Source organism: Lepus europaeus, chromosome 22 (genome assembly GCF_033115175.1).
Source record: "Lepus europaeus isolate LE1 chromosome 22, mLepTim1.pri, whole genome shotgun sequence".
In the NCBI taxonomy this organism is placed as follows: Eukaryota; Metazoa; Chordata; class Mammalia; order Lagomorpha; family Leporidae; genus Lepus; species Lepus europaeus.
This window is the reverse complement of record NC_084848.1, coordinates 29,512,685-29,528,417: the sequence shown is the minus strand read 5'-3', so window position 1 is coordinate 29,528,417 and position 15,733 is coordinate 29,512,685. Positions and strand designations below refer to the sequence as shown.

Sequence of the window (15,733 nt, the reverse complement as noted above, 5' to 3'; positions counted from 1 at the left end):
TTGTGGACAGTTGTTACTAGATAGATGGGTCTGAGGCCTGGCCCTGGACAGACAGATCCACGATAGCAGGTGGTTTGTCTATAGCAGTGTACTAGACCAGGTTTATCTTCCATGCTACAGCTGGAAGTAATTAATGCGGGGCTGGCATGGTGGCGTAGAAGGTCAAGCCTCTGCCTAGGTTGCCACATCCCATATGGGTACCAGTTCTAGCCCTAGCTGCTTTCTGCTAATGCGCCTGGGAGAGCCGCTGAATATGACCCAGGGGCTTGGGTCCCTGCACCCACATGGGAGACCCGGAGGAAGCTCCTGGCTCCTGGCTTTAGATTGGCCCAGCTCTGACTGTTACGACTATTTGGGAAGTGAACCAGAGGATGGAAGATTCTGTCTCTCTCCTTCTCTATTTCTGCCTTTAAAACAAAACAAAGTTTATGTTGACTTGAATGTGCCAGGTCCTGGAATAAGCACCATTACATGGATTAGTGCCTTTGGTCCTTCCAACAGCCCTAGGCGGTTGTAGTATTATTACTCAGACTCAGAAAGTCTTCTGGCAAGTTTGGGTCCGAGCTCTGTGCTGCTGTGTCTGCTCGCCCAAGTCCCTCCTTCACGTGCACTAGGATGGGCAGTGCTTGTAGACCCTGCTGCTTCCCGTGACATAAGTAATTTCCACAGTGAGGGACTTCCTGCTACAGCGTGACATCCTTGGAGGCAGACCGCTGACTCCTGCAAGCCCACGCAGGCCGGCTGCAGTGCCACTGAGGGTGTGCGGTGCAGCACTGCTGTAGGCCTCCCATGGCTGGCCAGCTGCCGGTGGCATGGGGGTCAGAGTTGGCATGAGGCCAAGGATGGGGTCAGGGTTGTGCACAGCTCTAGGCCTTGAGCACACCCTGCCCTGTTCCCTACGGTTTCCATGTGCAAAGCGCTGACCTTGTTCCGGGCAGGTGGGGAGCGGCACCACTGATGCTCCTCAGCGTGCCCCCTCCTTCGTCTGGGAGTGACTTCAGAGAGAGCAGCTGAAGCAGTAACACCTTTTTACAATTTCAACAAAATAAGACAATGCTCTTCTGTCATTTCTTCCTCTCCTCCGCACTTCACACTCCCACTGCTGTTTTCCTGGAGACTTAATTACTCTGTTCTCTGACGAGGCACTGCTTTGTCAGCTGCTGCTGCAGCTCCAGCGTGGGACAGTGGAGGTCTCCCTGGGGCTGACTGCCCCTCGGCCACAGGTTCTCAGGGTCACGGGCTGGCCGCTCCACAGCCTGTAATGCAGCCCCATGGGTTTGCATGTCCACGTGGGAGAGTCATTTGTTTCCGAAAAACTAGCTCTTTTTTAAACATAAAATCCAGTTTAGCATTTTAAAAGATGATACTTAAAGAACAAAGGAAAGATAGAGCTCTTTACCCTGTTTGAAAAACAAGCAGACCCCTCTTATGGTTTGCTTCAAACTAAGATTTTTGAAAACAAGAAATGATAAGGAGAGCATTTTTCTTTTTCAATCCTCTGGGCAACTTCATGTCCATTAAAGCAGTGAAGTTTGGAGAGGCCCTGTGGCCTCCCACAGAGTGGATCTGAGAGTGAGACAAGGGCGTGGAGCAGCCTGGTGGCCCTCACTGGGACCCTGCCCTGAGTGGCCCCTTCTGCAGGAGGCGGCGTCGACATGACCAGCAGGCGTGACCTCTGAGTCTCATTCACTGTCTTGATGAGGAGAAAACTATCTGGAACAGATTCAGTTGTGGTGTTTGGATGGTACTGCATGGGAGTGGTGAGCTTTTGTTCTGCTGAGGGCCATGAGCCTGCAAGTTTTTGTTTTCTGTTTATTTATTTATTTAAGTTTTATTTATTTGAAAGACAGAGTGATATAGAGAGAAGGATGTTCTATCTGCTGGTTCATTCTCCAAATTCCTGCAACAGCCAGGGCTGGGCTAGGCAGAAGCCAGAAGACAAGAACTCCATCTGAGTCTCCCATGTGGTTGTCAGGGCCCATCATCCACTGCCTCTAGGCATATTAGCAGGAACCTGGGTCAGAAGCACGGAGTAGCCGGAACTTGACCCCACAGAGGTGTGCCACAACTCTGCCCCTCCTGAGCCTGCAGTTTTTAAAGGAAGCAATCAAGGATCATTACAGGCTAACAACAAGGTGCCTAGAGAGACCAAATCACCTGTTACATAAGAACAGGTCATGAAGTTTTTACTTCATTGTAAAACCAAGTATTTGAATGCAGAAGCAGACTTAAGGGCTATTAGGAGTTGTCTAGTTCAGACCTCTTTTTCCTGGGAAGACCGTAGGTTCAGAGCTGTGTGCTCTCCCATGCCCTCATCACACAGCTGATAAGGAGCCACGCTCCAGCAGAAAACCCCCTGACTTGGGTCTGGCGTTGTGGCGCTCTGCTCAGCCATTTCTCTCTGCTTCATGATGTTGCAAGGAAAAAGAGAGTGGAGAAATAAGAAATGGAAAGGGGAAGTTGGGAAAATGACTAAAAAATGGTAAGAAAATGGAATTGGTTTTCAGTTAATTTGTTTCAGTGTCACCATTTGTCACTTTTAGCCTTGAGATTGTAATTCCCTCCTAACCACAGCTCTTTAATTGGGTTTTGAACGTTGCTGGGTTTTCCCTTTTGCCATAGGCTATGCCTTAAGTAAGATGAGAGCTGGGATCTGTAGTGTGGCATTTTTTTAGCTAGGGATCAAAATGAGGCTGGCCTCCCATTGCTCTAGGGTAGCCAGATTAGTGCCCAGCCCACGGTAACGTGCATGGATCCCTAGATACCACCCTACAACACCAAAGCTTGCTTGTGACGAAAGTTCTTCAAGGAACCTTTATGCGTGGCGTTAAAAGCCAGGTTTTATCTTCGTTCTTCTGTGTACCGTCCACTTCCTGATTCTCTGTATCACGCTTGCATTTTGCAGAGATAAGAACAGACCAGGAAGCAGGAGGTGGTTACTCTCACCATAAGACGCAGGGAGAAATAGCAGGTGGCTGAGGCTTAGCTCATTGTTAACGTGTACGTCATATTTAGGAAACTGTAAAGTCACTCAGTAATTTCTCAATATTCATTGCACGTTAAAAACATTTTTGATATATTGAGTTAAATTGTACTATTTCACCGAGTTCATTTTGCTCTTCTAATATGATGATTAGAAATTTCATACTTAGATTTGTAGCCTACCTTCTGTTTCTATTGCATGGTGCTGGCTTGGTCTCTGTTTATGTTATCCCTAAAGTGACTGATAAAGGGCTCTTTGACAATTGTGCTGTTAGCCTCCCATGTCCACATCTCTCCTGCTTCCCAGTCCTTGAAATTCCTTTAAGCAAGGAAATCACTTCCCACTTAGCAATGAAATTCAAATATAGTTTGAGTTAATGCTGTAACTAGTTTATCAATCAAGTGAATAATTGAGAGCATCTCTCTTTGTCTTTTGGGTCAAAGGAATGCAAGGTGGGTTCCAGACTTCCTGCAGGTCGGGGGTTGAGATTGTGGTGCACAGTGATTTCACTGCTTGGGGATGGTTCTGCTGTGGGACATTTCTTTCTTTGGGGAATGGAAAAAAGTCTTTCAGATTATACTTCGTTCCCTAGGAACTTGTTAATTTCAGTATTTCTATAATTGGTTTTTGTCCCCTCTCCTTCTGAGCTAAATTTGACTCTCTTTGGATTCAACATTCCTCCCCCGCTTACTTTCTTGACTCTTGGGATCCCAGTGCATTTGAAACTACCCACTTTCAGGCCTCCAGTTGTAACTCACAGTGAAGGTTGTACAAAGGCTTGGGCCTCTTTCCTCCCAGAACCTGTGCTGGGGTCTGCTCCTCTGCCCTGTGGTCCTAGTAGCTTTCTCTCCTCCATCTCAGTATGACCCTGTGTCCCCAGAGTGACCATGGGTCCCTTTCTGTTTAGGTAGAGACCCCACGTTTCAGACTCAACAGTTGGCATCAAGTAAAGGAATACTGGTGTATTTTATATCCCAAGCTTCTGATTTTTGCAAGGAGAATAATTACATGGCCCAAAGACTAAAAGATAGTTTGAAGTAGAGGATGGGGTTCTGGGTCCATTTTAAGCATTAAGGGGAGTCAGTGGGGTTTCCACCCACAAGAAGCAGCTATGCTGATGGTTCTTCTGTGCCTGCCCCTGTAGGAGCTGCTCTGAGACCTTCCGCATGCCAGTGATGGAGTACAAAGTGAATGACGGTGTTTCCTACGAGTTCAAGTTCCCCTTCCGCAACAACAACAAATGGCAGCGGGGTGCGGGCAAGGGGCCGCCTGCCCCGCAGGTCCCGGCACAGGTGCCGAGCCCCATGGCGTCACGGCTGAATGCTGGGAAGGGAGACAGCAAGATGCCTCCTCCAGAAAGAGCCGCCAACATTCCTCGGAGCATCTCCAGTGACGGGCGCCCGCTGGAGAGGCGGTGAGTGGCCTTCCTCTGTGCTCCAAGTATTTAAGTAACACCAGACCTATCACTGCTGCCCTTTAAGCCTTTCTGTATTTTACTAGAAACCAAGAATTGCGACTGACATGCATTGCTGCGGTAGCTGTCGAAGCGGCCTTGCATCCCAAAGCTATAAAGGTTAGCGCAGTGTGTTCCAGCAAAGCATTCAGCTCTGTGTGGTGCTGCTTGTGCTCTGTTCTTGAACTCCTATGTGATTATCAACAGACATGAGCACTGCACGTGTAGTGGCCAGGGGGCTGGAACTTAGCAGACGTCCAGGTGACAGTGACCACGTGATAGGAGAGGCGCAACGGAATGAAGGCTTTTGGTTGACTTTCTGTGTTCGTGGCACTTCTGTTAATAGGAATTGTGAGAAAGGAAAATTGGCAGAACACAAATATTTTCCACTACTCTGTAAATAGAAGAAATGAGGGGGGAGAAGGCGTCACAAAGAGCTACTTCTAAACATCCAGTTCAGAGTAAAATAAGCAGCAAAAGGGGAGGAGTCTAGCAGCTTAAGAAACCAAGGCTTCTTGTTAAGTTGGGAGTCATGGCAGAGTCCCTCCCAAAGGGGAGCAGATCTGCTCTGCCTCCACAGGGCCCCCTTAGCACTTTGGATAGATGGTAGGCCTAAAAAAACACTGGATTAAGTACTTCCAAGATGTGGATAAAAAGTTGCTGTGAACTTTTACGTAATTGCACTATAAATTCCGTTATCTTGAATTAGGTGTGCGAGTGAAGGAAGGAGTTTGCAAACCTGCTAGAAGAGACCGACTTCTTCCTTCTGTCCATCCACCATGCTGTCACCTGTGCTTAGCCTGACCACATCTCACAATGTCTTGGTGCAAAACCTTGGTGGAGCTCGGGGTGGGGGTGGGAGGATGGCTGCGTTCCCAGAACTGGTGGAGCGAGAATGAGTCCTTGCAAAGGCCAGAATGCACTCCTGGCTCATCCGAGCTGCAGATACCAGGTCCAGCAAGAGCAGGGGGCTGAGGAAAGTGATCCCCCAGTCGTCAGGGGCCCGGTCGGGGAGAGAAAGCTGCAGCTTTTACAGACTACAGGATGCCGTCCAGAAATGGTATCATGATAGCAAACAGACAAAAGAGACTTGTCTTCCCAGAATCCCTGATTAGCTTTTAGAGATTGATTTACAGAGCATTGCTCTTTATCGCTGTAAAAGAGTCCTCTTCCAAAGTAGCCCTGTTCCCATCTGGACTCTTCTTGCTTTCATTGTTTTTGAGGAGGAAAAGCATCCAGTAGATCTCTGAATGCGTCCTTTGTCCTACGCATTCCAGACTTGGCTCTTCCCAAGGTGTGTGCTAGCTGGAATGCATGACTTGGCCCCTATTTGGAATGATGACCCTAGGACACAGTGCTCGCTCAGAGAAAGACTTTCTCCCCTTGGTGCTGTTTTCTTTCTTTCCAGAACAGTCCGGATGCTTTCACAAGTGCAGCGTCCGTACAGTGAAGTGGCAGAATGTGTTTTGATACCATGTTGAACTAAACTTCTGCCACAAAAGCTAAAGCTTGTAGCAGAAAAAACTTCAGCTGACCTCCAGAAGTGAAAATATCTCTCAGACCTTACTGTCACCCTAAGAGGCAAGGAGCCCCAGTGCTGGGGAGTGCCTGAGGCCGTGTCTCCTGTGTGGGGCTCCTGGAGTTGGTGAGGTTTCTTGTGTGTAAACTTGCGTCTGCCTGCCTTGAGGGGTGGGGGGACACGTCCGAGGGCTCCCCCTGTACGATGGAGCAGCAGCCTTTACCCAAAGATGAAAGCAGCAGGACTGGGGCCTTCGGCGACCTCCTCTCCCCACCTGCTCCGGCGTCTTGGTTTCAGGTGTTCTTTGAGTCCTGAGACTTGAATTTTACATCTTCAGATGGGTGGCTTGGGAGCCTGGAGAGATCTCAGCCTGCATTCCCAGCACTTTAGGGCTCCCTGGGTCACCTTCATTTTGAAGTGCGTGGTGATGAGATGGGTGGTCATCTTTTGTGAAAGAGTTCATTTTCCTATCCCATCACTCCTAAATTTCAGCCACCTTTAGGCATAAATAGAAGGAACAGCCTTAGAAGCTGTTTTGCTGGGATTTCAGGAATATTTCTGGGTCCTTCATGAGTCCCTAGATTCATAAAGTATACCATAGAATGTAACTTTTTCCATGTAATGTGGTCAAACACAGGGGAAAACTTTGCAGTCTTCATGAGATACGGAAGTGAGGGCCTAGCTGGGCCCCCTCCATCTGTTTGACTTTCTGCTACGTCCCAGCCCTGTCCGGCTGCCACTTACATTTAACCATGGGGAACTGATCTGTTATGATAGGGGTCTCTCAGTTGAATCATAAATAGTCATAAATGCTAAGGGGCTGCTACCATCCCCTGAGCTTAGCAATACTGAGTCTAAACCAGTTGTTTGACCCCATTTATTTTTCTTTCCCAGAAAGTTGTGTTCATGAACTCCAGAGAAACATCTATATTTAACCTTAAGTTAGCAGCTATCTAAAATCTACCCATGCTACACAGATCCGCCCACCTTCTTCACCATGGCTGGATACAACACGATCTGTTTTGGATGAAGACATTAATTTAGCGCTTGTAGAAGCATAGTTTTTCTTTCATTGTATGTGATCTGCCAGACTTAAAGGTCATTAGGAATAATTTTTTTAAAATATTTGTGGAATAAATTATTATTTTTCCTTTTATTACCAAAATTGAGATTTTTTATGACATATGGTGTTTTGAGTTTTTAAGAATTCTATGGCTGAATGTTGTTTCCTATACAAAGGGTCTTCAAAAAAAAAAATCACAGAACATACATATTAATGGAAAAACAATATAATTGGGTTTCAAAATTTTTTACCCCAAAATATTCATGCCCATTTTTCCATGAATTTTGGAAGTACCTTCATTCTTTCAGGGCAAGTAGGAAGCACTGACCCATCTTCCATCTAAAATTCTACTTCTGTTCAGTCTGAGGATTCTGTTCAGTTCAAGGTTTCTAAGTTTTATTTTTGTCATTTATTTAAGAGACAGAAAGGCAGAGAGTTCTCTTTGTCTGCTGGTCCATTCCCCAAGTGCCCACAGTGACTGCAGCTGACCTGGACTTCCACCAGGAACCAGAACTCAATCCAGGGCCCCAGTTCCTGAAGCTGTGTCCCTGTTACCTTAGCAGTCAGAAGCTGGAGCTAGGTGTCAGCCCCGTACCACAGTGTGAGATGCAGGATTCTTTTCTTTTCTTTATTAAGATTTATCTTATTTATTATTTGAAAGAGTTACAGAGAGAGAGAGGTCTTCCATCCGATGGTTCACTCCCCAATTGTCCGCAACAGGCCGGAGCAGCACCGATCCAAAGCCAGGAGCAAGGAGCTTCTTCTAGGTCTCCCATGTGGGTGCAGGGGCCCAAGGACTTGGGCCATCTTCTATGGCTTTCTATGGCTTACGCAGGCCATAGCAGAGAGCTAGATAGGAAGTAGAGCAGCTGGATCTTGAACCGGCGCCCATATGGGATGCCAGCGCTTCAGGCCAGGGCATTAACCTGCTGCGCCACAGCACTGGCCCCAAGAAGTGCAGGATTCTTAAACACTGGGCTACATGCTCACCCTTGGATATGTGATGTTCATACTCTCTGGTTAGCTTTGTGATTGCAGAATTTTATAGTATTTGTGGGAGTAGTATTTATTAACAGATTAATATTTATTCAGAATAGGTGATATGATACAGTTGTTGTTTGGGCCTTGCATTTGTCTAGAGTTTTAAGGGTATAAAAATAGCTGGTTATAGCACACTTGAAATATAACTGTGTTTAAACATAGTATGGAATCAATAATGAGACCCTGATCTATGTTAATCTGCTTAGAAAAGTTTAGCTACTAGAGGGGCTTTGGATAAACAATAGGCATCTTAGCATATAAGAGAATTTTCCTTTCTCTTTTTCTAAAATGAAGTCCCCCCGGCTTTTATATAAATATCTGATGTTAGCTCTCATCAGGCTCTTGGTGGTGCGTTTGTGTTTTACCTGGCATCCGCGTTATCCCCTTGTGCCCCTGCCCTGCGCCCTAAGGAGCTAGAGGAGGTACGTCTTTGCGTGCGGCTGCTCTGCGGCCTTGCTGATCCCCGCCTCAGCGGCACTGCAGGGAGCATGTGAGGATTGTGCCAGCTGAACCCACGGCCCCTACGTCATGTGCCCATCGCATCCTTGTTTGCAGAGAAAGAGAAATACTTGCTGAGTTTGTTTGGTACAGGTTCTTGGTCCGTCTTCACTGTCCTGTCTTCCGTTTTGTCCTTGCTCCTCTTTGGCTTAGAGTATCAGCTGCAGCCAGAAGTTCCAGGGCTCGTGCTTCCTGAATCCCATCCACCTCAGCTGTGTTTGTGCGAGGAGACTTCAAAATCATGGCCCTTGAGGGCTTTCCTGGGCTTGCTCTGTCTGCTGACGCCTTTTTCTAAAGCCACTGGACATTGATACCGTTCACCACTCCGTCCTGCTTTGTTCTTCCAGAATGCTACACATCTGTTGTTCTCATCAGCTCTTTGCACCTGTCCTCTCTCCCTGAAACTGTGTTCCCCATGGTTCCTTCCTTATTTTTGTTCAAATCTCACTGTACAGTAGCACTAGATAGTTCAGCCACTCAAGGGCCCTCAGCCCTCCTCTGAGTGCAGACTGAGCCTTAATCATGTCAGTTTGCCTTGGCTTCTTTCTCACTGTCCAATATTCATGAGCCTGCTGCCCACTTCACACCACCCTTGAATCTCACCACCTCTCTCGCACTTGCCAGTGCAAACTGACCTGCCCGCCTTCCGCCGCCGCCTCTTGCTGGTTGCCCACTCTGGTGAATGGCCTTACCACCTGCTCAGCATCCCAAGCAGTACAGGGATTCAGTCAGCTTCCCCTGAGCTCTCATCCGGTCTCCATGAGTTAACTTACCAAGTCCTTAATGTCTAGTGTGATGCCCATTCCTCAGCTTTTTCCACGTCATTGCCTTAGGAGCTCTCATTTCACACTAAGATTTTCTTCTTACCTGAACCGTTGCCGAAAGCCTTCATATTTGATTATCGGCCTCCCACAGGAATTGCAATCAATAGCAGTGGAAACACTCCTCAGGACAAGCCTGTCCTTGCAGCCCTTCCCCGGTTGTGCACAGCTTTCAGGATCAAGTCCAGATCCCCACCATGGCCAGTGAATGCCCTGCGAGTCCGCCCCCGCCTTTCCCTGTTCCTCTATTGCCCTTTGTCCTGCAGCCCCCACCTCTAGTCATGAGAAGGCCTCTCCGGAGTGCTTCATTCTTGTTGGCTTTACAGGTGCTGCTCTGCCTGACCTGCCTTCCACAGCTTGACGCCTGACCCCTCTCTGAGAAATCGCCTTTATTTTCTCCAAAACACTGTCCTCCCGTTTCTATCCCGGCTGCCTCCGGGGAGGTTCACATCACCAGATACCTTCTTTGGTCAAGAATTGATTCCTCGTCATTTTGCTCTGACTTGCCCATCGTCCCAGGGTAGTTAGCCCATCCTGCTCATCGTGGTAGTCCAAGGACCAACCATAGGCTGGCATTTCACAGACTGGCAGTGAATTTCTTCTTAACTTTATTTATTAAGCATACCAGGACATCCCGTGAACCAGCTGCCCACCTTGTATTCACATTTGGCACACGGCTGCTCCGGGCTCCCACAGGAGGAGTTTCTTCTGTTCCTCCCTCGTGGTGGTGAGCCTTGAACAGCAGAAGAACTTGCTGAAGTCAGCAGAGGTGGAAGGGAATCAATCCCAGAGAAAATAAACCACTTTCTTTTTGTAAAATGAAAATAATGGGTGAAAACAAAACCCTTTGCAGTGTGCTAAAGCTATGTCATTAAAGCTAGATTTAAGTAGAATTCCTGGTTTCTGTTGGTTTAGGGCACTCTTGCTCTAAAAGTGTGTTGCTGGTAAAACGGCTCTAAAATGGACTCAAAGTGAAATGCAAGTTGTTCTTGAGTGAATCTCCTGTGACAGTTTTAGCTGGAACTGAATCACAGGTGTACTTGTCACCAAGGTCAAGCAGAAAAGCAGAGGCTGCACTTGGCGGCCAGCTCCACAGCTGCCTCTTTGCCACTCTCCACAGGGCTTAGTGAGCTCTGGCACCACAGTGGGATTGGCGTGATGGGATCTGCAGGTTTGCGTTTTTAGATGATATTACATTGATGGCTCCCATTCAAGAGCTGAGGAAATGAGAACAACGGCTTGTGCAGAGCTCACCTCCCAGCTCCCTTTCAGTTACAGACTCCAGGCAGACCCCAGAAATAAGCAAGCGAGATCCCAGCATGGTCCCCAGCTCAGGCTCCTGAGTTCCGCACTTGTTCGAAGACAGTGTTCCCACAGGGCTGCCTCCCTTGGAGCCACCTGTGTGTTCCTGCCACTGCTTGGAAGTTCTAGAGGCCTCAGGAGCAGGAGCCATCTGTGCCCATTGGTTATCACAAACGTACGGGCAGCCTCCTGGCCTGGACTGATGCGGCAAGTGACAGGGTCATGGTTAACTTGATGAATTCAGGATGTCTGCTGTGCTGAAAACACCATGGTGAATTGCACACTTGCAGAAGTCATAAGAAACTGCAAAAACCCAGCTATGCATGTCAGAATGGACCGGGGTAACTATGTCAAGAACAGTTGAATTCTGGAAGGAAGGAAAGGTGGTTTGGCCATATTGTCCTGCATGTAACTAAGGAGCTATCCTTCTGTCTATACTCGTCATGCGGTCCATCTGTCCTGTCCAGCTCAAGGGAGTGTTCTGTATTGGAACCACCCGGGAGGCCAAGCCTGGTCACATCTTAAGGGAAAGTCTCTATGTGTCCACAGTGGTCCTGTAGCTTCTGTAAGCCTCTCTCCCTTGCCTCCCCATTCCACGCCAGACAAGGGGAGGGCCTTCCCAGAAGGCAGGTCACCTCCTAAGGGTCTTGTCCCTTGTCAGACAAGGGGCACATAAGATAGATTTATCACTGGAGATGCAAGTAACACTCGAGAGAAGGGTGTGTTATTCTGTCTTTGGTTTGAAACTGCTGGCGTTTTTCTTTAAGATTGGTTGATTGCACACACGGTTATGGGCTTGTGGAGGTCAGTAATGGGATCCAGCCCTGCAGTTGCCAGTGTGAAGTTTTCCCATAAGCACCTTGTTCAGGCCCCAGACAGCAAATGGCCTGATGAGGACTGCTGAAAATCTCATGATGATTACTTGGGGATGGGGGCACAATGACAGTTTGGGATCTATCCATCAGTCACGTGCTGAGAAAAGTGGATTTGATTACGTCTGAGCGTCCAGGGACAGTTGCTGTGAAGTGATGAGGTGGACAGAGTCCCAGGGCTGTGAGCAGAGGCGAGTCAAGCTCTGCACCCGAGTGCATGAGTTTCTGTGCGCTGGGTGTGCTTGGGCTCCCTGCTGGTGGCCATCCCACAAGAGGACTTACAGGTAGCCCTGGACCACTCACTGTGCCTGTTCTAGGATAGGCTGATGTAAGAACACAGCACAGATACACAGGAGGGGATAATGAGGTGCAGGGAATTGATTGATGTGAGGGTACTTAAAGTTAAGGGAAAATGGAATCAAAAGAAAAGTTTATTTTCTCACACAAAAAAATTTCTAGTATGGGGCTTCCAGAAGGCAGTTGCAATGGGGCCTTGCTGAGTGTGCCCAGGTGGCTGCTGTGAGCCGAGGCAAGCGTGGCATGCTATATTTCAGCTGTTGTGTTTTTGTTTTGTGTAGTGGACTAGGGAATGCATTTACTTTGGTTCATTTTCTTTCAGTCTTTAAAATCCTATGTTCCCATAAAATCACTTAGCTTCTCACCAAGGGATTTGGTTGTGATTTTTCCATGTGAAGTCTCTATGAATATTGGTTGAGGGCAGGACTAATCAAAGAGATTAGTGATTGTGGTGGGCTAATGAATCTTATCTATTATGTGCCAAGGAGTTCAAAAGGTTTCTGGAAAAATGGAATTAAAAGATGTTTATTTTTTTTGCAAGAGATTTTTTTAAGTCCATGCATAGTTTTTGATTAATGTGTATTTTCTTTTCTTTCTTTTTTTTTTTTTTTTTTTTTTTTTTTGGACAGGCAGAGTGGACAGTGAGAGAGAGACAGAGAGAAAGGTCTTCCTTTTGCCTTTGGTTCACCCTCCAATGGCCGCCGCGGTAGGCGTGCTGCGGCCAGCGCACCGCGCTGATCCGATGGCAGGAGCCAGGTGCTTCTCCTGGTCTCCCATGGGGTGCAGGGCCCAAGGACTTGGGCCATCCTCCACTGCACTCCCTGGCCACAGCAGAGAGCTGGCCTGGAAGAGGGGCAACCGGGACAGGATCGGTGCCCCGACCGGGACTAGAACCCGGTGTGCCGGCGCCGCAAGGCGGAGGATTAGCCTAGTGAGCCGCGGCACCGGCCTAATGTGTATTTTCTGTGAACTTTTTGAAGACCCTTCGTCTTGCTCAGATTTTAGACCTATTTCATCAGTTCTCTTGCACCTTGGCAGAAAAATAAAGAAGAAAGGAAGGAGAGCTGGATTCTCAAAAGCTTCCCTTCCCAGACATTCCTTTCCCATAGTTCTCCCAAGTAGGTATGACTTCTAACCTGCTTACGCCCTCTGCTCCCTTTGTACTGCTCTTGGGACAGGTACATTTTGCTCACATCTTAAAAATTATCAGGCCGGCGCCGTGGCTTAATAGGCTAATCCTCCGCCTTGCGTCGCCGGCACACCGGGTTCTAGTCCCGGTTGGGGCGCCGGATTCTGTCCCGGTTGCCCCTCTTCCAGGCCAGCTCTCTGCTATGGCCTGGGAAGGCAGTGGAGGATAGCCCAAGTGCTTGGGCCCTGCACCCCATGGGAGACCAGGAGAAGCATCTGGCTCCTGGCTTCAGATCAGCGAGATACGCCGTCCGCAGCGGCCATTGGAGGGTGAACCAATGGCAAAAAAGGAAGACCTTTCTCTCTGTCTCTCTCTCACTGTCCACTCTGCCTGTCCAAAAAAAAAAAAAAAATTATCATCAACTGAGTTTATATTTGATACCATCCTTCACTCAGAGTCCTTCAGAGGAGTTTTCTCAGCTAATCCTCCCAACAGCCTGGGTGATTTGAGAGATGGAGTGATTTGTGCAAGGTCAGCGCTGGTTCGTGGCGGAGCTGAGATCTGCTTCAGGCAGTCTGACTCCAGAGCCCCGAGCTGAATCAACGCGTTCCATGGATGAAGTGCCCCACTACACAGACACAGTGCTCAGGGAATGCGAGCAGCACGCACGCTCCTGTGCACACGGGGCCCAGTCGTGTGCACTGCAGTCAGGTCAGTTTCCTGGGTGTGCATGGGACCCCAGGCACAGAAGGGTCCATACTTGGAATAAGGCTCTGTTATTTTCCTGAAATGTGTGTGTGTGTGTGTGTGTGTGTTTATTTACTTGAAAGGCAGATATAGAGGAGCAAGAGAGAGAGAGAGAATCTTCCATCCACTGGCTCACTCGTCAAATGGTCACAATGGCTAGTGCTGGGCCAGACTGAAGCCAGGAGCTTCTTCAAGGTCTCCCACATGGGTGCAGGCCACTCCCTAAGAGTACTCCCACATTCGTACTCCCCAAGTACTTGGGCCATCCTCCACTGATTTTCTAGGCTCATTAGCAGGGAGCTGGATTGAAAATGGAGTAGCCAGAACTTGAACCACCGCCCATATGGGATGCTGGCACTGCAGGTAAGGCTTAACCTTCTACACCACAGCGCCAGCTCCATCTTCCTGAAGTTTGAAAAACCACTTGGCAAGGGCTCAGGCATTTGCATTCTGTATTGAGATTAAGTGCTGGTCCTTCCTGCAGCATTTTCATTCCCTATCCTTTAGAATTATCCTCAGTTATAAAATTGATCCCTCTCAAGAGGCACCGTGGTATGTGCCAGGCTGTGAACTTCCCAGCCCACCAGCAGCTGGGAAGTGCTGATCCACTGTCCTGGTGTGGGATCAGCACCATGTTTTCTTAGCTGTATGACAGAGCTCTTCCGTGTTGTTCATTGACCATCTCATAGGAGGCTCATCAGGATTTCCAAGATCCTGTGTGAACAGCTGATAGGAATTGTGTGGTCAGAAAGCCAGCAGTTCTGTTCACACAGCACACAGGAAGAGGAGGTGAAAAGACAGATGCATGAGCTGCTTGGCTGGAAACTCTAGTGTGGATGCAGCGCCCTTTGTAGGACATGGAGCTGTTGTACAGAGGCTTCTTTACATAATCCTGGAGGAGCCCTGGGAGATAAACAGTGGCCCTTCAAAACTTTCTTGGGAAATGGATTAAAGATAACTTTATATTGCATAAAAACTTTTAGATCCATGCACATGAAAAATCTTCAAAAAGTTTATGAAAAATGTGTATTATAAAAACACTGTGTGCAGGGCCGGCATCCCATATGGGTGCCAGTTCGAGTCCCAGCTGCTCTTCTTCCCATCCAGCTCTCTGCTATGGCCTGGGAAAGCAGTAGAAGATGACCCAAGTCCTTGGGCCCCTACACCCATGTGGGAAACCTGGAAGAAGCTCCTGGCTTCAGATCAGCTCAGCTCTGGCTGTTGCAGCCATCTGGAGAGTAAACCAGCAGATGGAAGACCTCTCTTTCCCTACCTCTGCCTCTCTGTAACTCTGCCTTTCAAATAAATAAATAAATCTTTTAAAAACAAAAAAGGCAGAAAGCAACAACAACAACAACAAAAAAAAAAAACTGTGCATGATTTTTCAAAAATTTTTGGGACCAAAATTATCTTTTATTCCATTTTCCATGAACTTTTTGAAGCCCCCACAGGCATTGCTGAAGACAGAGGCCTTTAACGCAGCCTTGTACCCTGTATTGAGATTAAGTGCTGGTAGATAGCATTTTAATTGCCGAGTTGTGGGACAATGCTGTGTCTAATTGTGGTCTCGAGTATCTAATTTGCCAGTCACTGCTGCTATTTGAAACCCCTCTCAGTGGTTGCTGCCATCGTCCCTCATTGGCACGGGCTTGCAGAGAGCCCTGTCTCCTTGCAGTAACAAGCAGGAAATAAAGGTGTGATTAATCCTAAATACTCAGGGAAATGTTTTACCATAAACCCGAGAAGAGGATTCCTGACCCAAAAGTTGATGAATTGTTAGTCGTCACAAAGCAGTTCATTCAGTTAGACCGCTGATGCTCACACCGCACTGCAGTCCTGTGCTGTGCTCTGATTTGTGGGAGGTGTGTGGAAGGAGCAGGACCTTCTTTTTTATTTTTATTTTTTATTTTTTTATTTTAAGAAATATGGGATTTTTTTTTTTGATGGTTCTTTTTATCCTGGTATAAGAATACTTCCAGGAAAATGAGAAATTGATCCTGATCTTGGA

At 47.8% G+C, this 15,733-nt stretch overlaps 1 protein-coding gene across 8 annotated transcripts in view; it reads left to right on the top strand.

Moving 5' to 3' along the window:
- SIPA1L1 (signal induced proliferation associated 1 like 1) overlaps positions 1-15,733 on the top strand; it is a 443,533-nt gene that overhangs the window by 379,751 nt on the left and 48,049 nt on the right. For all 8 annotated transcript variants that reach the window (XM_062181452.1, XM_062181449.1, XM_062181446.1 and 5 more), the window contains one exon: positions 4,128-4,397. In XM_062181452.1, the coding sequence (XP_062037436.1) occupies positions 4,128-4,397 (270 nt within the window). The remainder of the gene's footprint in view (positions 1-4,127; positions 4,398-15,733) is intronic.